Genomic DNA, 25,081 nt, shown 5'->3' on the forward strand with positions numbered 1-25,081 from the left:
TATATTAGTTTAACCTAACTCGATTTCACGAGTTAGGTTAGAGTAAAAAAAACAGCAATTCATAAGATTGGGTGTTGTTTGATGGGTCAAAAGAAGAAGAGGAAGAAGACCTTGTTTCGCGATGCAGTGGTTACCGTGCATAGCTCCGTTATAAGGACTCAAGTGGAGGAAGAAGATCTTGATGCTAGAATTCGGAAATAGGCCATATGGGGTGTCGTGTAGGGGGTTAATGGGGTCAGTAAATTGCGTGGTGATAATTAGAGGGGATGGGTTGCTCATGATAATGTGGAGGGGAGCTAATGTGAGTATGTGGAATTCGTAGTTAGGTCATGTTCGGTATCAAATAAGGGGTAAATGGGGTCAGTAAATTGCGTGGTGATAATTAAAGGGGGCGGGGATAACGGTAATCGGGGGGGGCCAATGGGAGTAAGTGAAACTCGAAAATAGTTCATGTGAGGTTTCGAATACTGGGTAAATGGGGTCAGTAAATTGTGTGGTGCAAATCAGAGGGGGAGGAGGGTTAGGGTAAGAAGGGGGCTATTGGGAGTAGGGATTAAATCGGGTCAGTAATTTACGTGGTGTTAATTAAATGGGGATGAGGTAGATGGTAAGAGGGAGGGGGGGGGGTTATTGGGAGTAGGTGGAATACGGAAATGACTTCATTTTATTTTTTTATATTAAAATAGCCTAATAAATACATCGTAAAATGACAATAACTCTATTTGCGTTCGTCGTAAAGCAATTCTGAAAGTACCGTTCGATTCGGCAGACGTTTCTGCATGGGGTGGGTGCCCATTTCAAAGTTCATACTAAAAACTAAGTGATAACATTTATCTTTTCTTATTTTTCGCATAGAGGACCATACCCCCAAACACCGTTAATTTTGCCTGGGTTGTTGATTTCAGGCCATGAACGGCTACCTCATCCTTTTCTACATCAGATGAAATGCCTCTGGGAAAGAGAAAAAGGAATAAAAGCGCTTTTTTCTGTAAATCAAAAAAATCCCCGAACATTCCTGATAGTTATATGCAAATATATCCGTTAGTTTTTATCTTAAAGCAATTCTGAGTGTACCATTCGATTCGTCGGAGTTTTCTGCATCGATTAGGTACCCTTTGCAAAGTTCAGAGTAAAAACTAAGCGAGAAATATCACTTTTTCCATTCATGTCGACACAACACCCAACCTTATGAATTGCTGTTCCCTTAACTTAACCTAACTCGATTTCACGCGTTAGGTTAGAGTAAGTAAACAGCAATTCATAAGATTGGGTGTTGTGTGATGGGTCAAAAGAAGAAGAGGAAAAGACCTGCTCCGCGATGCAGTGGTTACTGTGCACAGCACCGTTATAAGGCCTCAAGAAGAGGGAGAAGATCTACATACTAGAATTCGGAAATAGGTCATATGGGGTGTCGAGTAGGGGATTAATGGGGTTATTAAATTGCTTGGTGATAAATAGAGAGAGCGGAGGTTAATAATAAAGGGGGGTGGGGCTAATGGGAGAAGTTGGAATTCGTAATTAGGTCATATTCGGTTTCGATTAAGGGGTAAATGGGGTCAGTAAATTGCGTGCTGATAATTAAAAGGGGCGGGGGCTAACGGTAATGGGGAGGGGCTAATGGGAGTAGGTCAAACTCGAAAATAGGTCATGTGAGGTGTCGAATACTGGGTAAATGGGGTCAGTAAACTACTTGGTGATAACCAGAGAGGGTGGAGGGTTAGGGTAAAGGGGGCTATTGGGGTATGTGGAATTCGTAATTAGGTCATGTTCGGTATCGAATAAAGGGTAAATGGGGACAGTAAATTGCGTGGTGATAATTAAAAGGGCCTGGAGTTAACGGTAATTGGGGGGGCTAGTGGGAGCATGTGTAATTCATAGTTACCAAGGCATGATCATGTGCTAGACTCATGATATGTGTTCACCACGGCCTGATCATGTGCTAGATTCGTGATATGTAATCACCACTACCTGATCATGTGCTAGACTCGTGGTATGAGTTAACCACGACCTGATCATGTGCTGGACTCGTGATATGTGTTCACCACTGCCCGATCATGTGCTAGACTCGTGGTATAAGTTCACCACGGCCAGATCATGTGCTAGACTCGTGTAAGAAGTTCACCATGGCCTGATCATGTTCTGGACTCGTTATATGTTTTCACCACCGCCTGATCATGTGCTCGACTCGTGATATGGGTTCACCATGGCCCGATCATGTGCTAGACTCGGTATGTGTATGAGTTGTGTTGCAATTCATTGCGTTGTGTTAGATTTCATTGTTTTGTGTTCCATATGATTATAATGACTTCCTTTTCATTGTTATCTGTTCCATTTTATTGTTTTGTGTTGAATTTCATCGAACTCTATTCCACTTCATGGTATGGTGTTGCATTCCATTGTTCAAATTGCCCGGAGCGTTGATTTTTTGAGGCTTCCTCATCATTTTCGACATAAGATGAAGTGCCTCTTCGAGTCAAAATACTTAAATGTAAAGAAATGGCATCATTTTATTATTTAATATAAAAATAGCCTAATGAAATCCATGGTAAAATGACAATAGCTCCATTTGCGTTCGTCGTAAAGCAATTCTGAGGGTACCATTCGATTCGGGGGACGTTTCTGCATGGCGTAGGTGTTCTTTTCAAAGTTCAGACCAAATATACCTGTTAGTTTTTATCTTAGAGCAATTCTGAGTGTAGCACTCGATTCGTCGGAGTTTTCTGCATCGATTAGGTACCCTTTGCAAAGTTCAGAGTAAAAACTAAGCGAGAAATGTCACTTTTTCCATTCATGTCGACACAACACCCAACCTTATGAATTGCTGCTCCCTTAACTTAACCTAACTCGATTTCACGCGTTAGGTTAGAGTAAGAAAACAGCAATTCATAAGATTGGGTGTTGTGTGATGGGTCAAAAGAAGAAGAGGAAGAAGACCCTGCTCCGCGATGCAGTGGTTACTGTGCACAGCACCGTTATAAGGCCTCAAGAAGAGGAAGAAGATCTACATACTTGAATTCGGAAATAGGTCATATGAGGTGTGGAGTAGGGGATTAATGAGGTCAGTAAATTGCGTGGTGATAATTAGAGAGGGCGGGGGTTAATAATAAGGGGGGGGGTTAATGGGAGAAGGTGGAATTCGTAATTAGGTCATATTCAGTTGCGAATAAGGGGTAAATGGGGTCAGAAATTGCGTGCTGATAATTAAAAAGGGCGGGGGTGAACGGTAATGGGGGGCTTGTGGGAGGAGGTGAAACTCTAAAGTAGGTCATGTGAGGTGTCAAATACTGGACAAATGGGGTCAGTAAATTGCGTTGTGATAACCAGAGGGGGCGGAGGTTTAAGGTAAAGGGGGGGGGCTATTGGGAGAATGTGGAATTCGTAGTTAGGTCATGTTCGGTATCGAATAAGGGGTAAATGGTGTCAGTAAATTGTGTGGTGATAATTAAAAGGGGCTGGGGTTAACGGTAATTGAGGGTGCTAGTGGGAGCAGGTGTAATTCGTAGTTACCAAAGCCTGATCATGTGCTAGAATCATGATATGTGTTCACCACGGCCTGATCATGTGCTAGATTCATGTTATGTGTTCACCACGGCCTGATCATGTGCTAGATTCGTGATATGTAATCACCACGGCCCGATCATGTGCTAGACTCGTGGTATAAGTTACCACTGCCAGATCATGTGTTAGACTCGTGTTAGAATTTCACCATGGCCTGATCATGTGCTGAATTGCTGTTCCCTTAACTTAACCTAACTCGATTTCACGCGTTAGGTTAGAGTAAGAAAACAGCAATTCATAAGATTGAGTGTTGTGTGATGGGTCAAAAGAAGAAGAGGAAGAAGACCCTGCTACGCGATGCAGTGGTTACTGTGCACAGCACCGTTATAAAGCCTCAAGAAGAGGAAGAAAATCTACATACTAGAATTCGGAAATAGGTCATATGGGGTGTCGAGTAGGGGTTAACGGGGTCAGTAAATTGCGTGGTGATAATTAGAGGGGACGGGGGTTAATAATAAAGGGGGAGGGGGGTTAATGGAAGAAGGTGGAATTCGTAACTACGTCATATATGGTTTCGATGAAGGGGTAAATGGGGTCAGTAAATTGCATGCTGATATTTAAAAGGGGCGGGGGTTAACGGTAATGGGGAGGGGCTAAGGGGAGTAGGTCAAACTCGAAAATAGGTCAAGTGGTGTGTCGACTACTGGGTACATGGGGTCAGTAAATTGCGTGGTGATAACCAGAGGGGACGGGGGGATAGGGTAAAGGGAGAAGCTATTGGGAGTATGTGGAATTCGTAATTAGGTCATGTTCGGTATCGAATAAGAAGTAAATGGGGTCAGTAAATTGAGTGGTGATAATTAAAAGGGGCTGGGGTTAACGGTAATTGGGGGGGCTAGTGTAAGCATGTGTAATTCGTAGTTACCAATTCCTGATCATGTGCTAGACTCATGATATGTGTTCACCACGGCCTGATCATGTTAGATTCGTGATATGTAATCACCACGGCCTGATCATCTGCTAGACTCGTGATGTGAGTTAACCACGACCTGATCATGTGCTGGACTCGTGATATGTGTTTACCACTGCCCGATTATGTGCTAGACTCGTGGTATAAGTTAACCACGGCCAGATCCTGTGCTAGACTCGTGTAAGAAGTTCACCATGGCCTGATCATGTGCTTTACTCGTGATATGTTTTAACCACCGCGTGATCACGTGCTTGACTCGTGATATGGATTCACCATGGTACGATCATGTGCTAGACTCGGTATGTGTATGAGTTGTGTTGCAATTCATTGCATTGTGTTGGATTTCATTGTTTTGTGTTCCATATGATTATGATGACTTTCTTTTCATTGTTATCTGTTCCATTTTATAGTTTTGTGTTGAATTTCATCGAACTCTATTCCACTTCATAGTATGGTGTTGCATTCCATGGTTAAAATTGCCCGGAGCGTTGCTTTGAGGCTACATACGCATTGTCGACATAAGATGAAGACCCTCTTCGAATCAAAATACTTAAATGTAAAGAAATGGCATCATTTTATTATTTAATATAAAAATAGCATAATAAAATCCATGGTAAAATGCCAATAACTCCATTTGCGTTCGTCGTAAAGCAATTCTGAGGACCCCATTCGACTCGGGGGACGTTTCTGCATGGCGTAGGTTCTCTTTTCAAAGTTCAGACCAAATACTTAGCAAAAAAATTCATCTTTTCTTGTTTCCCGCAGAGGGGACCATACCCATAACACCGTTAATTTTGCCCGGAGCGTTGATTTCAGGCTATGAACGGCTTCCTCAACCTTATCTACATAAAGTGAAATGCCTCTGGGAAATAAAAAAAAGGAATAAAAGCGGGTTTTTTTCTGGAAATCAAAAAAATCATCGAAGATTCCAAACAGTTATTTGCAAATATATCCGCTATTTTTTGTCTTAGAACAATTCTGAGTGTACCGTTCGATTGGTCGGAGTTTTCTGCATCGATTAGGTACCTTTTGCAAAGTTTAGATTAAAAACTAAGCGAGATATATCACTTTTCCATTCATGTCGACACAACACCCAACCTTATGAATTACTGTTCCCTTACCTTAACCTAACTCGATTTCACGACTTAGGTTAGAGTAAGAAAACAGCAATTCATAAGATTGGGTGTTGTGTGATGGGTCAAAAAGAAGAAGAGGAAGAAGACCCTGCTCCGCGATGCAGTGGTTTCTGTGCACTGCACCTTTATAAGGCCTCAAGAAGAGGAAGAAGATCTACATACTTGAATTCGGAAATAGGTCATATGGGTGTCGAGTAGGGGATGAATGGGGTCAGTAAATTGCGTGGTGATAATTAGAGGGGGCGGGGGTTAATAATAAAGGGGGGGGGGTTAATGGGAGAAGGTGGAATTCGTAATTAGGTCATATTCGGTTGCGACTAAGGGGTAAATGGGGTCAGTAAATTGCGTGCTGATAATTAAAAGGGGCGGGGGTTAGCGGTAATGGGGGGGGACTAATGGGAGTAGGTGAAACTCGAAAATAGGTCATGTGATGTGTCGAATACTGGGTAAATTGGGTCAGTAAATTGTGTGGTGATAACCAGAGGGGGCGGGGGGCTAGGGTAAAGGGGTTGGCTATTGGGAGTATGTGGAATTCGTAATTAGGTCATGTTCGGTATCGAATAAGGGGTAAATGGGGTCAGTAAATTGCGTGGTGGTAATTAAAAGGGGCTGGGGTTAACGGTAATTGGGGGGGCTAGTGGGAGCAGGTGTAATTCGTAGTTACCAAGGCCTGATCATGTGCTAGACTCATGATATGTGTTCACCACGGCCTGATCATGTGCTAGATTCGTGATATGTAATCACCACGGCCTGATCATGTGCTAGACTCGTGGTATGAGTTAACCACGACCTGATCATGTACTAGACTCGGTATGTGTATGAGTTGTGTTGCAATTCATTGCATTGTGTTGGATTTCATTGTTTTTTGTTCCATATGATTATAATGACTTCCTTTTCATTGTTATCTGTTCCATTTTATTGTGTTGTGTTGAATTTCATCGAACTCTATTCCACTTCATTGTATGGTGTTGCATTCCATTGTTCAAATTGCCCAGAGCGTTGATTTGAGGCTTCATCATCATTTTCGACATAAGATGAAGTGCCTCTTCGAATCAAAATACTTAAATGTAAAGAAATGGCATCATTTTAGTATTTAATATAAAAATAGCCTAATGAAATCCATGGTAAAATGACAATAACTCCATTTGCGTTCGTCGTAAAGCAATTCTGAGGGTACCATTCGATTCGGGGGACGTTTCTGCATGGCGTAGGTGCTCTTTTCAAAGTTCAGACCAAATACTTAGCGAGAAAATTCAACTTTTCTTGTTTCCCGCAGAGGGGACCAGACCCCTAACACCGTTAATTTTGCCCGGACCTTTGATTTCAGGCCATGAACAGCTTCCTCATCCTTTTCTACATAAGGTGAAATGCCTCTGGGAAAAAAAAAGGAATACGAGCGAGTTTTTTTCTGTAAATCAAAAAAATCATCGAAGATTCCAGACAGTTATTTGCAAATATATCCGCTAGTTTTTATCTTAGAGCAATTCTGAGTGTACCATTCGATTCGTCGAAGTTTTCTGCATCGATTAGGTACCCTTTGCAAAGTTCAGAGCAAAAGCTAAGCGAGAAATATCACTTTTTCCATTCATGTCGACACAACACCCAACCTTATGAATTTCTGTTCCTCTAACTTAACCTAACTCGATTTCACGGTTTAGGTTAGAGTAAGAAAACAGCAATTCATAAGATTAGGTGCTGTGTGATGGGTCAAAAGAAGAAGAGGAAGAAGACACTGCTGCGCGATGCAGTGGTTACTGTGCACAGCACTGTTATAAGGCCTCAAGAAGAGGCAAAAGATCTACATACAAGAATTCGGAAATAGGTCATATGGGGTGTCGAGTAGGGGGTTAATGGGGTCAGTAAATTGCGTGGTGATAATTAGAGGGCGGGGTTAATAATAAAGGGGGGTTAAATGGAGAAGGTGGAAGTCGTAATTAGGTCATATTCGGTTGCGAATAAGGGGTAAATGGGGTCAGTAAATTGCGTGCTGATAATTAAAAGGGGCGGGGGTTAACGGTAACGGGGTGGGGGGCTAATGAGAGTCGGTGAAACTCGAAAATAGGTCATGTGAGGTGTCGAATACTCGGTAAATGGGGTCAGTAAATTGCGTGGTGATAATTAAAAGGGGCGAGGGTTTGCGGTAATGGGGGGGCCCACTAATTAGAGTAAGGTCATACTGAAAATAGGTGGAAAATAGGTGTGAATTAATGAATACTGGGCAAATGGAGTCAGTAAATTGTGTGGTGATAACAAGAGGAGCCAGGGGGTTAGGGTAAAGGGGGGGGGGGGCTATTGGGAGTATGTGCAATTCGTAATTAGGTCATGTTCGGCATCGAAGAAGGGGTAAATGGGGTCAGTAAATTGCTTGGTGATAATTAAAAGGGGCTGGGGTTAACGGTAATTGGCGGGGCTAGTGGGAGCAGGTGTAGTTCGTAGTTACCAAGGCCTGATCATGTGCTAGACTCGTGATATGTGTTCAACACGGCCTGATCATGAGCTAGATTCGTGATATGTAATCACCACTGCCTGATCATGCGCTAGACTCGTGATATGTGTTCACAACTGCCCGATCATGTGCTAGACTCGTGGTATGAGTTAACCACGACCTGATCATGTGCTGGACTCGTGATATGTGTTCACAAGTGCCCGATCATGTACTAGACTCGTGGTATAAGATCACCACGGCCAGATCATGTGCTGGACTCGTGTAAGAGGTTAACCATGGCCTGATCATGTTCTGGACTCATTATATGTTTTCACCACCGCCTGATCATGTGCTTAACTCGTGATATGGATTCACTATGGCCTGATCATGTGCTAGACTCGATATTTGTATGAGTTGTGTTGCAATTCATTACATTGTGTAAGATTTCATTGTTTTGTGTTCCATATGCTTATAATGACTTCTTTTTCATTGTTATCTGTTCCATTTTATTGTTTTGTGTTGAATTTCATCGAACTCTATTCCACTTCATTGTATGGTGTAGCATTTCATTGTTCAAATTGTCCAGAGCGTTGATTTGAGGCTTCCTCATCATTTTCGACATATGATGAAATGCCTCTTCGAATCAAAATACTTAAATGTAAAGAAATAGCATCATTTTATTATTTAATATAAAAATAGCCTAGTTAAAATCCATTGTAAAATGACAATAACTTCATTTGCGTTCGTCGTAAAGCAATTCTGAGGGTACCATTCGATTCGGGGGATGTTTCTGCATGGCGTAGGTGTTCTTTTCAAATTTCAGACCAAATACGTAGCGAGAAAATTCAACTTTTCTTCTTTCTCTCAGAGGGGACCATACCCCTAACACCGTTAATTTTGCCCGGAGCGTTGATTTCAGGCCATGAACGGCTTCCTCATCCTTTGCTACATAAGGTGAAATGTCTCTGGAGAATAAAACTAGGAATAAAAGCGGGTTTTTTTCCGGAAAATCAAAAAAATCATCGAAGATTCCAAACAGTTATTTGCAAAATTTAATGTATCCGCTAGTTTTTATCTTAAAGCAATTCTGAGTGTAGCATTCGATTCGTCGGAGTTTTTTGCATCGATTAGGTACCCTTTGCAAAGTTCAGAGTAAAAACTAAGCGAGAAATATCACTTTTTCCATTGATGTCGACACAACACCCAACCTTATGAATTGCTGTTCCATTAACCTAACCTAACTCGATTTCACGAGTTAGGTTAGAGTAAGAAAACAGCAATTCATAAGATTGGTTGTTGTGTGATGGGTCAAAAGAAGAAGAGGAAGAAGACCTTGCTCCGCGATGCAGTGGTTACCGTGCATAGCTCCGTTATAAGGCCTCAAGAAGAGAAAGAATATCTAGATGCTACAATTCGGAAATAGGTCATATGGGGTATCGAGTAGAGGGTTAATGGGGTCAGTAAGTTGCGTGGTGATAATGAGATAGGGCGGGGGTTCATGATAATGTGAAGGGGGCTAATGGTGGTAATTGGAATTCGTAATTAGGTCATGCTCGGTATCGAATAAAGGGTAAATGGGGTCAGTAAATTGAGTGGTGATAATTAAAGGGGGCGGGGGTTAACGGTAATTGGGGGTGCTAATGGGAGTAAGTAAAACTCAAAAATAGGTCATGTGAGGTGTCGAATACTGGGTAAATGGGGTCAATAAATTGTGGGGTGATGATCAGAGGGGTAGGGGGGATAGGATAAGGGGAGGGGGCTATTGGGATTAAGTGGAATTCGTAATTAGGTCATGTTCGGTGTCGAGTAGGGAGTAAATAGGTTCAATAAATTGCGTGGTGATAATTAAAGGGGGCGGGGATGAAAAGAAATGGGGGCGCTGATGGGAATAGGTGGAATTCGAAAATATGTCATCTAAGGTGTCGAATAGGGAATAAATCGGGTCAGTAATTTGCATAGTGATAATTAAAAGGGGATAAGGTTGATGTAAATGGGGTGAGGGGGGGGATGGCTTATGGGAGTAGGTGGAATACGGAAAAGGCTTCTTTTTTTTTTATATATATAAACATAGCCTTATAAAGTACATCTTAAAATAAAAATAACTCCATTAGCGTTCATCGTAAAGCAATTCTAAAAGTACCGTTCGATTCGGCGAACGTTTCTGCATGGGGTAGGTGCCCATTTGAAAGTTCATACTAAAAAGTAATAGGTAAAATTCATCTTCTCTTGTTTTTCGCAGAGGGGACCATACCCCCAAACACCGTTAATTTTGCCTGGGGCGTTGATTTCAGGCCATGAACGGCTTCCTCATCCTTTTCTACATAAGATGAAATGCCTCTGGGAAATAGAAAAATTAATAGAAGCGTTTTTTTTTGTAAATCAAAAAAATCCCCGAACATTCCTGATAGTTATATTCAAATATATCCGTTACTTTTTATCTTAAAGCAATTCTGAGTGTACCATTCGATTCGTCGGAGTTTTCTACATCGGTTAGGTACCCTTTGCAAAGTTCAGAGTAATAACTAGGCGAGAAATATCACATTTTCCATACACGTCGACACAACACCCAACCTTATGAATTGCTGTTCCATTAACCTAGCCTAACTCGATTTCACGTTTTAGGTTAGAGTAACAAAACAGCAATTCATAAGATTGGGTGTTGTGGGATTGGTCAAAAGAAGAAGGGGAAGAAGACCTTGCACCGCGATGCAGTGGTTACTGTGCATAGCTCCGTTGTAAAGCCACAAAAAGAGGAAGAAGGTCTAGATGCTAGAATTCGGAAACAGTTCATATGGGGTGTCGAGTACGTGGTTAATGGGGTCAGATGATTGCGTGGTGATAATTACAGGGGGCGGGGGTTCATGATAATGTGGGGTGGGCTAATGGGAGTAGGTAGAATTCGTAATTAGATCATGTTCGGTATCGAATAGGGGGTAAATGGGGTCAGTAAATTGCGTGGTGATTATTAAAGGGGGCGGGGGTTAACGATAATTAGGAGGGGGGCTAATGGGAGTGGGTGTAACTCGAAAAAAGGTCATGTGAGATGTCGAATACTGGGTAAATGGGGTCAGTAAATTGCGTGGTGATAATCAGAGGGGGCGGGGGGTTAGGGTAAGAAGAGGGGGCTATTGCGAGCAGGTGGAATTCGTAATTAGGTCATGTTCGGTGTCGAATTGGGAGTAAATGGGGTCAGTAAATTGCGTGGTGATAATTAAAGGAAGCGGGGGTGAGAAATAATGGAGGGGGGGCTAATGGGAATAGGTGGAATTCGAAAATAGGTCATGTCAGGTGTCGAACACGGATTAAATCTCGTCAGTATTTTACCTGGTGATAATTAAGGGGGTGATGAGGTTGATGGTAATGGGGGGGGGGCTAATGGGAGTAGATGGAATACGTAAATGGCTTCATTTTATTTTTTTATATAAAAATAGCCTAATAAAATACATCGTAAAATGACAATAACTCCATTACCGTTCATCGTAAAGCAATTCTGATAGTACCATTTGATTCGGCGGACGTTTCTGCATGGGGTAGGTGCCCATTTCAAAGTTCATCCTAAAAACTAAGCGATAAAATTCATCTTTTCTTGTTTTTCGCAGAGGGGACCATACCCCCAAACACCGTTAATTTTGCCTGGAGCGTTGATTTCAGGCCATGAACGGCTCCCTCATTTTTTTCCACATAAGATGTAATGCCTCTGGGAAATAGAAAAAGGAATAAAAGCGGTTTTTTTCTGTAAATCAAAAACATCCCCGAATATTCCTGATAGTTATATGCAAATATACTCGTTAGTTTTTATCTTAGAGCAATTCTGAGTGTACCATTCGATTCATCGGAGTTTTCTGCATCGATTAGGCACGCTTTGCAAAGTTCAGAGTAAAAACTAAGCGAGAAATATCACATTTTCCATTCATGTCGACACAACACCCATACTTATGAATTGCTGTTCCATTAGCCTAACCTAACTCGATTTCACGCATTAGGTTAGGGTAAGAAAACAGCAATTGATAAGACTAACTGTTGTGGGATGGGTCAAAAGAAGAAGAGGAAGAAGACCTTGCTCCGCAATGCAGTGCTTACTGTGCATAACTCCGTTATAAGGACTCAAGAAGAGGAAGAAGGTCTAGACTTTAGAATTCGGAAATAGGTCATATGGGGTGTCGAGTGGGGGGTTTGTGGGGTCAGTAAATTGCGTGGTGATAATTAGAGGAGGTGGAGTTTCATTATAATGTGGCGGGGGCTAATGGGAGTAATTGGAATTCGTAGTTAGGTCATGTTCGGAATCGAAAAAGGGGTAAATGGGGTCAGTAAATTGCGTGGGGGGGGGGGGGGGGCTAATGGGAGTAGGTGGAATACTGAAATGGCTTCATTTTATTTTCTTATATAAAAATAGCCTAATAAAATACATCGTAAAATGACAATACCTCCATTAGCGTTCATCGTAAAGCAATTCTGAAGGTACCATTTGATTCGGCGGACGTTTCTGCATGGGGTAGGTGCCCATTTCAAAGTTCATACTAAAAAGTAAGCGATAAAACTCATCTTTTCTTGTTTTTCGCAGAGGGGACCATACCCACAAACACCGTTAATTTTGCGTGAAGCGTTTATTTCAGGCCGTGAACGGCTTCCTCATCATTTTCTACATAAGATGAAATGCCTCAGAGAAATAGAAAAAGGAATAAAAGCGGTTTTTTCTATAAATCATAAAAAATCCCCGAACATTCCTGATAGTTATATGCAAATATATCCGTTAGTTTTTATCTTAAAGCAATTCTGAGTGTACCATTCGATTCGTCGGAATTTTCAGCATCGATTAGGTACCCTTTGCAAAGTTCAGAGTAAAAACTAACCGAGAAATATCACATTTTCCATACACGTCGTCATAACACCCAACCTTATGAATTGCTGTTCCTTTAACATAACATAACACAATTTCACGAGTTAGGTTAGAGTAAGAAAACAGCAATTCATATGATTGGGTTTTGTGGGATGGGTCAAAAGAAGAAGAGGAAGAAGACCCTCCTCCGCAATGCAGTGGTTACTGTGCATAACTCCGTTATAAGGACTCAAGAAGAGGAAGAAGGTCTAGATTTTAGAGCTCGGAAATAGGTCATATGGGGTGTCGAGTAGGGGGTTAATGGGGTCAGTAAATTACGTGGTGATAATTAGATGGGGCGGAGTTTCATTATAATGTGGCGGGGGTTAATGGGAGAATTGGAATTGTAGTTAGGTCATGTTCGAATCGAAAGGGTAAATGGGGTCAGTTAATGGCGTGGTGATAATTAATGGGGGCGGGGGTTAACGCTAATTGGAGGGGACTAATGGGAGTAAGTGAAACTCGATAAAATCAGCTTTTCTTGTTTTTCGTAAAAGGGGACCATATACCTCAAAACACAAATGAATTTTCCCCAAGCGATATCGCCATGAACTGCTTCTCATCCTTTCTACATAAGATGAAATGTCTTTTTACGAAATAGAAAAGGAATAAAAGTTGTTTTTTCGTAAATCCAAAAAATCATTCAACACTCCTGATAGTTATAAAGGTACCTGTTAGTTTTTATCCTGGAGCAATTCTATGTACCATCTGGATCTGTCGGAGTTTTCGCATCAATTACATGGAACATGGAAGTGCAGGCAACAGAAAGCCCATTGGCTCATTACGAGGTCGTTCGTTTGCGATTTAATCTGTCGACGCCACTTGGGGCCCAGGGAGCAGATGAGCACTGAATGAGGAGCAGATGGAAGCCTCATAAATCAGTTTACCCTGACGCAGCGAAATGACGGTCGATTCTATATTTGAAGGAGTTGATGGCTTCGCATTTATTACTCTGAGGAAAATTGTTCCAGTGGCGGATGACCTCGGTTTGAAAAGAAACCTTCCAATGTTCGTTACATCGACCCGACTGAATGGGTAAACCGTTATTTCTAGTTTTGAGTTTGGTTTGCAATTCAAAGCAATTGAGTAATCGACGTTATTGAACTTTTTTTAGATACTGAAGACTTGAATCGTATCTCTCGTGAGGCGTCTTCCTTTTTCTCCAATGTAAAGAGATTGAGTCGTTTATCGTTCCTCGTACGGTTGAACCTGAAGGTTGGAATCATCTTTTGTGGCGCGTCGTTGAATCCTTTCCAGTAAAGTTACAATGTCCTTTCTGTAACGTATATGGGAATGGTAACCGCACTGCATACTCGAGGTAAAAGTGGTCTTACCATGGAATTATACAAGGATAGCATCACGTCTGATGTTTTACGTACTCAGAGATTTCTCGCTTTATGAACCCCGAGCATATGTGTTGGCCCTGTTGTATGCTTTTTACAGTGATTCGCGTGTTTCAGGTCACTGCTGATAGTGACTCAAGATCACTTTTCCTCCTGCATCGCTTGCAGAGGTCTCCCATTCACCAATGATGTATGTGATTTACTATTTGCGGGACCTGGGGGCAATATTGCATGACTTGCATTTGTCAACATTAAAAGACATTTGCCATTTTTCCGACCATTCGATAATGTGATTGAGGGTCTTTCTGAATCGATTTCTGCAGTCGGTCTTTGTGAGGGCATCTCCACCCACCTTGGTGTCATCTGCAAATTCTCGGATATTGTGGATTTCAGTCCTGATTATAGGTCATTGATATATATGATAAAGAGGATGGGTCCCAGCACTGACCCTTGAGGCACTCCACTAGTGACTGGTAGCCAATCGGAAGGCTGTCCAAGTTGAGTAGTACTTGTTTTCTGTCGGTGAGCCAATCTCTTATCCACGCGATCAGATTGGCTCGATGCCCGCCGAGTGCAGTTTCTTAATTAGGAGTCGCTCGTGCGGTACCTTGTCGAAGGTTTTCTGAAAGTCCAGGTATCGCATAATATCACTGGGGGATGTGGGCAATTTCCAGTTCTTATATATACCTTGGAAGAAGTCTAATAAATTCGTTAGGCAGGAGCGTTTGTTTCTGAAGCCATGCTGGGTGTCGGAGATTATATTATTGTTTTCGAGAAATCCAATGCTTTTATCTCTACAATCTTTTTCGAGTATTTTTCCCGCCACTGATGCGTCAAACTTATGGCCTGTAGTTTAATGCAACGCTTTTAATTCCCTTTTTTGAAAATCGGTGTTACGTTCATCTTCCAGTCTTCCGGGACCTTGTTTAGTTGAACTGACCGGTTGAATATGGAAGCGGAGTGGATTTGAAGTATTTGTTGTTTCAGCTCTTTTTAATCAACCGCGGGACAAAACTGTCGGGTCCCGTTGATTTGTTCGTGTCGAGTTTGTCCAGAATGCACTTTTTTACTTCTTGGTCGCATATTGAGTCAATTTCCAGCGGCGTGATCTCACTCGGCGGGCAGGGCTCTCGGAATGGTTTCGATCTCCTCGACTGTGAATACGGATGCGAAGTTACTGTTGAGGATTCTGCCATCTGTTTACTGTCCTGAGTTCACAGATCCAGTCTCGTCTGTCAGGGGACCAATATTGGATTTTACTCTTTTCGATCTTATGTACGTAGAAGAATTTCTTGGAGTTAGTTTTGATTTCGCGCGCTATTTGCTTTTCTTATAGTTGCGTTTGCTACTCCGAATATGTATTGCGACAAGCTCTGAGGCTGTTGTGGTACTGTGTGCTGGCTTCGGCCGTAGCATTCTCTTTCATCAAATTATAATTCATTTTTAAGGTTTACTGCCCTTTTTATTTCTTCTGGTCATCCACAGTGGATCTACGTTCCCCATTTACTCGCCTGGATTTTTGTAGGCACTGTAGCCTTCTTTACTTGCGTAACAGCTTATCTTTGAAGACGTTCCACGCGTTGTCGATTGTATTGTCGGTGATGCCGTTGGTCCCAGGTCGGTAAAGGGAAGCAGTGCACGGGCTAAGTTGAAATTTCCTTTTTGTAATCTGGGTATCACTGATGGATTATCTACGAGTTTGTGACATTATGTTGATGTACATAAACGGATTAAGTGGTGATCGCACCCATTAAGTTTCTCACCAACTGTACAGTCGCGAATGAGGTCAGAAAGGTCGCTTACTAATACCAGATCCAGCAGATTGTTTTCTCTTGTTGGTTGAGTTACAACTGAGGAGGAACGAATCCTCCACCATTTCTAAAAGCCTGTTACCCTCTTGATCTCCAGTCATCAGTCCCCAGTCAATGTTAGGGCAATTAAATTTAAATTATAATTGCTTCCTTGCTTTGTGTTAGAGAGTGAATCTCTTCGTAGAGGGCAGTGTCATCGGCTGCCTGTTGTTTCGAGGCCTGTATACGGTTGCAAGCGTTAGTTTCTTGATATTTGCGGTTATTTCCATATAGAACAGAATCGTATTTCTCTGCGTCCTGTTTGTCTATTTTTATGGCAGGAGTGTACTTTTACGTAGCAAACTACCTCCTCCTTTCTTGTGCTTTCGACTTTTGTGGAAGCTTTCGTACCCAGGGAATGACATTTCGGATTCTAGATGGGTAGAGTTGGCCCAAGTCTCTGTGATGGCTACACATCTGGTTTCTCTGTTGCAATATACGCCCTAATTTCGTCCTTTTGGGTATTAAAATACGTGCATTTGTGTACATGATAGAAATGGCCGTGACGAGTTGTACCAGTTCGCTTGTCGGAGGCGTGGTTAGCTTCACAGTTTCTTGTGAGTCGCACTGGACGCTACAGGTTGGTTGATTATGGTTGCTCTTTGCCCGTCCTCGCCCGCCGTTTTTTGAAAGGCTTTTCAAAGCTTTTCACTGCCTCGTCCAGAAGCCTCCCCGAAACGCGCCGATCCAACCTCATTCAGATGTAGTCCATCGTTCCAAAAACAAGTCTGGGCGCTCAAGGAAGAGTAGCCAGGCGTATGTAAACGCCACGCCTTAGTCGTCACAAATTTCCTTCAGACTAGTAGTGATGTTGCTCGCTTTGCTGTTGAAGCCGGCGTAGCGCTGATTCTGGGTAGAATTCCAGAGACAATGACGTGAGGGGACTTGGTCTTGTAACGCCAGAATGACCTGACGGTATTTTGATAGTAGGGCCTGAGTTTGAGTAGACTGAACGTCATTTGTCCCCACGTGAATCAAATAAACTGTGTCTTCCTTCGCGAGTTCGTGACAGCATCGACAGCTGAAGTAATGTCGTCCAGTTTGGCTCCTGGAATACAATAACGCCTCCGCGTCTCTGTATTCCTTCCGCAGAATTCAATTAGTGACCTCTAACCAGCAGGTCCCCTAAGTCTAATAGATGTTTTCAGCTTGTCTGTGCCGCGAAACAGTGTCTGATCTACGCAGACCACAGCAGGAAGAATGGTCTTGTGGCGTCTAATGGATGAGTAGTGAGGAGTGGGAGTGTGGTGGCGACGGGACGTGGAGGCGTTAGGAGGGCTGGTAGAGGAGAGGGACAAGGGGGAGCCAAGGGTAGATGAGGAAGAGGCGGAAGGGGTTGACTGCAGGGAGTAGAGGAGGAGGATGTTGAGGATGTGGAGGAGGGGCAGAGGCGGTGGAGGAGGAAGGGGAGGAAGGGGAGGAAGGGGTTGACTGGGGAGGAGAGGAGGAGAATGTTGAGGATGTGGAGGAGGGGCAGAGGCGGAGGAGGAGGAAGGGGCGGTAGGGGTTGACTGGGAGGTAGAGGAGGAGGATGTTGAGGATGTGGAGGAGGGGGAGAAGAATGTATGAGGAGGCGGCAGAGGCGGAGGAGGAGGAAGAGGAAGAAGGGGTTGGCTGGGGGAGTAGAGGAGGATGTTGATGATGTGGAGGAGGGGGCAGAGTTGGAGGAGGAGGAAGGGGCGGAAGAGAAGAGTGAGGAAGAGGACGGGGAGGAGGAAGAGTAGGTCGTGGTGGTGATGGTGGGATGGGTGGGGGAGGGGGCGGGGGTGATGGCGGTGCTGGTGGTGGAGGGTGAAGAGGGAGAAGAAGAAGACGAAGAAGAAGAAGAAGAGGAAGAAGAAGAAGAAGAAGAAGAAGAAGAAGAAGAAGGAGGAGGAGGAGGGAGTTGAGGGTGTGACGTCACGATGTCCCAAAGTAAAGAATTGGAGCGTTGTAGATCCTCGTTGGTTGTTTGTAGTGCCTGAATACGTAAGTCTAAGACACAGTACCTACACATCGAGTCGCTGGTTTGGTAGTGAATCGCAGCATATTTCTTTGAACAGTTACAGCAATTGAAATAGTTGGACGGCATGATTACTTCTTTTTTTATTTACTGTTGCAAGACGATATATCGGTGAGCTTTACAGTTAAGATGAATTTTGTATCCGCGTGGGCTATGGTGAACACCTGCAGGGAGGCGGCTTTAAATCGGTCGAGTCACGCGGGAGAGTTTGAGGTGTGGCGTCTATGAGGGCCCACACGTGTTTTCCCTCTGGGATGAAAATTCTCTGGGGGATTAAAATTTTCCTCCTTTTCAAAACAGGTGTGCTGGTATACGGGTCAAGCTTTGTACTTCTACGTTAGTGACAGATTTTCTACGTTAGTTAGACACAAGAAGCTCACTGTCTTTCACTGGGTGCTGTGTTAGGTCGTGTAGCTGTAATCCTACTGAGGAAAGACAGGAAACACAAAAAAGTCGATATATAACTTAACCGCTCAGCTCAGCAGGGAAGTCCTCTCACTGTAAGGTAATCCTCGCAACACTTCAAACACTGCGCAACACTTCAAACACTAGTTAGACGCGTCACAGCACTGAGTTAGACGTTAATTAATTAGGTTGAGTGGTGCTAAATAAGACCAGTAAACAAGCACAGTTAGTCGTTCGATTTCTGAGAAGGCGTACGGGCCTATTTAAGTAACGGTTAATTAAAAACGTGGATGAACGGATTTCAGAAGTTGTGACGTTAAAATGTAACACACAGAGTCGATTTACACACGGAGTCGATTTACATACAAAATAACAAGTGTCGTTTCACCAGACGAGGCGAAAAGCAAGGTTAAGGTTTGATGCCGGTAGGGCAGCGAGGTCAACGTCCGTCCTTTGAGGAGGTCAGGCGAGACTGAGGTACCTTTCCAAAGTTCAGATTAAAACTAAGCGAGAAATATCACATTTTCCATACACGTCGACACAACACCGATACTTATGAATTGCTGTTCCCTTAGCCTAACCTAACTCGATTTCACGAGTTAGGTTAGTGTAAGAAAACAGCAATTCATAAGATTGGGTGTTATGGGATGGGTCAAAAGAAGAAGAGGAAAAAGACCTTGCAATGGTTACTGTACATAGCTCCGTTATAAGGCCTCAAGAAGAAGAAGAAGGTCTAGATTTTAGAACTCGGAAATAGGTCATATGGGGTGTCGAGAAGGGGGTTAATGGTGTCAGTAAATTGCGTGGTGACTATTAGAGAGGGGGGAGGCTCATCATAATGTGGGTGGGGCTAATGGGAGTAATTGAAATTCGTATTTAGGTCATGTTCGGTATCGAATAAGGGGTAAATGGGGTCAGTAAATTGCGTGGTGATAATTAAAGGGGGCGAGGGTTAACGGTAATTTGGGGGGGACTAATGGGAGTAGGTGAAACTCGAAAATATGTCATGTCAGGTGTCGAATAGGGATTAAATCGGGTCAGTAATTTACGTGGTGATAATTAAAGAGGGATGAGGTTTATGGTAATGGGTGGGGTCAAATGGGAGTAGGTGGAATACGGAAATGACTTCATTTTATTTTTTTATATAAAAATAGCCTAATAAAATACATCGTAAAATGACAATAACTCCATTACCGTTCTTCGTAAAGCAATTTTGAAAGTACCATTCGATTCGTCAGACGTTTCTGCATGGGGTAGGTGCCCATTTCAAAGTTCAAACTAAAAACTATACCATAAAATTCAATCTTTACTGTTTTTCGCAAGGGGGACCATACCCCCAAACACCGCTAATTTTGCCCGGTGCGTTGCTTTCAGGCCATGAACGGCTTCCTCATCCTTTTCTACATAAGATGAAATGCCTCTGGGAAATAGAAAAAGGAATAAAAGCGGTTTTTTCTGTAAATCAACTACTACTACTACGTACTACTACTACTACTATATACTACTACAGGTGTTATAAAGTGAAAACAGATGTCATTATGTTCAAAAAGTAATTTATTATGACCTTTACATATCCATGCATTGACCTCAAGTTTATAATATATTCGAGGTCAAGGTTGATGTGTGTTGTTTTCATGTAGGGACAAGCTGGCTAAGTACAGCTTGACCCCTGACCCCCAAGATGAGCTGACGCGCAGGAATAGTTATAAGTCTACCCTCGTAAGACAGCATTTTTGAGGATATCAGTGCATTCAGTCAGTCAGTTATTCAGTCAGCCAGTCAGTGACAGTCAGTCCATCCGTTAAGAAAGTCAGTCAGTCTCACACACACACACACACACACACACACACACACACACACACAGAGAGAGAGAGAGAGAGAGAGAGAGAGAGAGAGAGAGAGAGAGAGAGAGAGAGAGAGAGAGAGAGAGAGAGAGAGAGAATTATAGAAGCCATGAAGAGTTTTCTGGCAAAGATGTGTTGTGCAAGAAATAGGGAATTGGAAGATTTGTAATGGATATTGCTTGTGTTATTTTATTTATTACAGGTTGTGCCGATACGAAGGCATGACTCTCCAACGGGTCACCTGCACAGCAAGAGCAAGAGCAAGACCGACAGCCCGCCTCGGCACCTCAGCCCGCCCCAAAGCTCCCTCCATGGCCTCCTGCAGGGCTTGAGGTGTTCAGGCTCCCCACACTGCTGCCCCACGCAGTGCCAGGGCAGTGCCACACCTGTAATCTGCGGCGCCATGCCCGGTCTGAGGGCGCCGCTGGACTGTGAGTGTTTGACCTTATTTTCAAGCTACTATTTGACCATCGCAGGAATTATTACACGTTTCATTAGTCTTAATTAATGAATGAGTGACTCAAGTCATTGTTTTGGCTCTGGGCTGCCGCACATAACCTATTCCCAAAGCTTAAAAAGGACGTCAATCAGGCCTTCACGAGTGTTTTACAGGTTCAAGGTGCATCCAGGTTCACTAATATACCAATGCAAGTGACCCAGACTCCTAGGAAATCACATCAACACAAAACAAATTACTACAGAATCATACCCAACACACCGAATTCATCCAAAATCACACCCAACACACTCAATTGCTCCAGTGCTAACAACTGCAATATAAATGAGTGATTTTTTTAAATTTTTCTCTCTATCTTTTGCCGTTTCTGTGTGTGTGTGTGTGTGTGTGTGTGTGTGTGTGTGTGTGTGTGTGTGTGTGTGTTAGATTAGGTTAGGTTAGGTTGGTAAGGTTAGATTAGGTTAGGTAGGGGTAGATTAGGTTTGCTAAGGTTTTGCAAGGTCATATTAGGTTAGGTAAGGTTGGATTAGGTTAGGTAAGGTTAGATTAGGTTAGATAAGGTTAAATAAGGTTTGGTAAGGTTAGATTAGGTTATGCAAGGTAAGATTAGGTTAGATTAGGATAGGTAAAGTTAGATTAGGTTAGGTAAGGTTATATTAGGTTTGGTAAGGTTAGATTAGGTTAGGTAGGGTTAGATTAGGTTTGGTAAGGTTAGATTAGGTTTGGTAAGGTTAGATAAGGTTTGGTAAGGTTACATTAGGTTAGGTAAAGTTAGATTTAGTTAGATAAGGTTAGATTAGGTTAGGTAGATTAGGATAGGTAATGTTAGATTAGGTTAGGTAAGGTTAGATGAGGTTTGCTAAGGCTAGATTAGGTTAGGTAGGGTTAGATTAGGTTTGGTAAGGTTAGATTAGGTTTGGTAAGGTTAGATAAGGTTTGGTAATCCAAATCACCATTCTGCAGGGAGTTGCCGGAGCCAGTGATGCAGTCGGACATAACAATAATAATAATAATAATAATAATAATAATAATAATAATAATAATAATAATAATAATAATAATAATAATAATAATCCAAATGACCATTCTGCAAGGAGTTGCCGGAGCCAGTGATGCAGTCGGACATAACAATAATAATAATAATAATAATAATAATAATAATAATAATAATAATAATAATAATAATAATAATAAATATGACCGTTATGCAGGGAGTTGCCGGAGCCAGTGTTGACGTCGGACATGATGCCACACTTTGAGGACGTAGCGATCATTCCTAACCCCGGGGAGCGCGCCGAGGCCATGCACCAGCTGATCAACCGCCTGCCAACCGCCAACCGCCTGCTGCTACAATACATGTTCAAGCATATGGGACACATCATTGCAAGGGTAACTAGGGATTTTCTTTATGATAGTTATTTATTTGCTTTTATTTCTCTCTCTCTCTCTCTCTCTCTCTCTCTCTCTCTCTCTCTCTCTCTCACCACTTCAGTAATCCTCTTCCTCCTTCGTTTTACCAGTCTCATCACCGTTTTCATCACCATTTTCACCACCACCACCATGTCTCTGACCCTTTAACATCATTCTTACCCCCCTCCTCCTCCTCCTCCTCCTCTTCTTCCAAACCACCACCACCATCACCACCAAATCTCAGCTCCATCACCCTTTCATCACCACTTTGTCACCACTCAACACCAGTCGGTGGCGCCGTTTCAGGAGGTACTTTAGAGAGAAATCGAGTGCGTGCGTGCGTGCGTTCCGTGACCCCGGCCTTGTCCACGGTCCCTGTAAATACCTGTATATAACCTGTTCACCTAAGACAGAAAACCCCCGGGGGCTCCCCTGTGGTCGGCCCCTCTCCCCCCGCCGTGGCCATCACCAGGGGCATTGAATTCTTTGTTAGTTTTGTACCCGTATCTCGTGACCTCCAGTGCCCCGCGTGGTGGCTTCGGCGGGGCGGTAACGGGGCGCGGCGAGGCGGGGCGGGGAGGGGTGACCCAAGACCCATATTCGTAACGTCTTGGGAAACATATAGTGAGCCCCCGAGACACTTAAGAATGCCCACCCTCCCTTCCCCTCCCCCCAGAGCAGCCCCCCGGCGTCAGGAAGGCTGGCAGCGAGCGGAGCGCTTTGTTGAGTTTCCTGGTTACGTCTTAGAAAAGAATCATTTGTTTTGTACATGTTGATGCCGATAACTCCTGAGAAGACCCCGCGCTCCAATTTACTGTAGCGGGAGGGAAGGCAGACTCAAGCCCGAATTTATAAACGTCTCGGGGCCTCAGATCGCTTGCTGGAAAAGACTACAGTAGAAGTTGCTCTGGGATTTTCATGGACTGTTTTGTGACCCTGGTGATAGCTTGACACGACCTCTACGCCTTCAACGGTAAAGTCACCCAAGAAAACCCGGTCAATCTTCCTGTGCCTGTTGGAAAAGCCTCTCGTGGAAGGTGCTCTGGGGTTTTCATGGACTGTTTTGTGACCCCAGTGATAGCTTGACAGGAAAAATTACCCTATATTTAACCATCATTTTCTCAGATTAAAACTAGCTCTAACTCACTCTACCATACACTAAAATGTAAGCCAACAATCCCTCTCTCTAATCCACCCACCCCAGACTCTCTACCCTCCCTCACTTTAGAGCTATCTCACTTTTTCTCAGACAGTGTCACTCACCCACTGATTTTAGACCTATTTAGCCTATCTTTAACCCTCATTTTCTCACATTATTAACACGAACTCTGCACCTTGAACGGGAAACACCCCCCCCGTGAAGACCCGGTTAATCTCCGTGGCCTTGAAAAACAGTCGTAATTGAAGCCCGAGACGTTTAGGAATGCGACCCTCAGAGCAGTGTCACCATGGAGGTAGAATTGGTGGAGGTGACATCAGCCCAATTAAGTGAATCCGCCCGAGCTGTCATTTTTACGGCCAGGTGTCAGGTCTCAAGTCAGGCTCGCACCCCCCCATCTTTTGGACGTAAAGTTGCCAGGTCGTCGGCGTCACCTCCAGGCAGGGGGCTAGCGGGCCCGCCAATCCTACCTCCATGGTGTGAGGTTATCAGCGGCGTCAGCACATCGTTCATTCTTACATTTTCCTGCCGAGATGTTTTAGCGTCACCAGCGGCACATCTCTCCTCGGCCAAGACAATAACGATTCCTCATAATAAGCTTTTCTATGGTAACTTGTACATAGCGAGACAGCCTCACCTCCCTCAGCGTTCAGACCCGGGCGACACTTCGACAACCCGCCACTCAACCACCACACAGCCGCGCTCAGCCACATCACAGCAACAACAGCCACGGAGAGTGTTTGGTGAGTTCTTGGGTGAGGTTGGGGTGCGTTGAAGGGTCCGCGCGCCCGGGGATGAGGTGGTGGTGCGCTGAGCGGGGCTGTTTTGCGGGGCTGGCGGAGGCTGCGACCACAGTACGCCCTGGCCACGTCACACACACACACACACACACACACACACACACACACACACACACACACACACACACACAGCCGTAAGTTCATTAATGTACTCTTATCTTGTACAGAGTAAACAACAACAACAACAACCATTTTCAACTTAATTTCTTAGATGTGTAATAATTTTATAAAAAATCTGCACAGTGAATTTGTCCCCGTGTGTGTGTGTGTGTGTGTGTGTGTGTGTGTGTGTGTGTGTGTGTGTGTGTGTGTGTGTGTGTGTGTGTGTGTGTGTGTGTGTGTGTGTGTGTGTGTGTGTTCATCTCTCACCCATATCACCACACAAAAGGTATGTCCACGTATCTATATAATCTATGTAAACCCCTTGATATATACATTCACTCAGTCACTATAGGCCATAATGCATATAAACACCCCTATCAGTAACCACCTAACTACCATCAGCCTCACCACTTGTTAACTACCCCGCCTTGTTACGTGATGAACAGCATCTTGTCAGCCGTCCCAGCCTCTCGTCACCCTATCCCCGCTGGACTCTGGGTAAAGACGTGACCAACCCCCAGCCTCCAGCCTCTTGTCACACCTCCTAGCCTTTCCCCGCTGGACATTGCTTCGAGACGTGATGAACAACAACAGCCTCCAGCATCTGCCACACCTCCGAGCCTCTCTCCTCGTCATTTGCCCGGTGGACCCTGGACGAGGAGGACGTGAGGAAGAGGAGGTGAAGATGAAGACGAGGAATAAGTGGTGAGTGTTGGCTTATACTTATAATAGTGTTGGTATCAGTAGTAGTAGTAGTAGTAGTATGTCAGACTTCTCTACGATTTGTTATGTAATATGCTATAA

The 25,081-nt window shown here is 43.6% G+C and overlaps 1 protein-coding gene across 16 annotated transcripts in view; it reads left to right on the top strand.

The window, feature by feature from the left end:
- The window catches only part of LOC126994796 (ralA-binding protein 1-A-like), a 140,142-nt gene extending 115,162 nt beyond the window's left edge, over positions 1-24,980 (top strand). For 4 of the 16 annotated variants that reach the window (XM_050854075.1, XM_050854066.1, XM_050854074.1 and 1 more), the window contains exons 3-4: positions 20,552-20,780; positions 24,724-24,980. In XM_050854075.1, the coding sequence (XP_050710032.1) occupies positions 20,552-20,780; positions 24,724-24,779 (285 nt within the window). In that variant the 3' untranslated portion in view covers positions 24,780-24,980. Of the gene's footprint in view, positions 1-20,551; positions 20,781-22,017; positions 22,196-24,723 lie in introns of those variants that run through there. The other 12 variants (XR_007749615.1, XR_007749619.1, XR_007749618.1 and 9 more) reach the window with 6 other exon arrangements.
- Positions 24,981-25,081: the final 101 nt, after the last annotated feature.

Source organism: Eriocheir sinensis, unplaced genomic scaffold (assembly GCF_024679095.1).
Source record: "Eriocheir sinensis breed Jianghai 21 unplaced genomic scaffold, ASM2467909v1 Scaffold878, whole genome shotgun sequence".
Lineage (NCBI taxonomy): Eukaryota > Metazoa > Arthropoda > Malacostraca > Decapoda > Varunidae > Eriocheir > Eriocheir sinensis.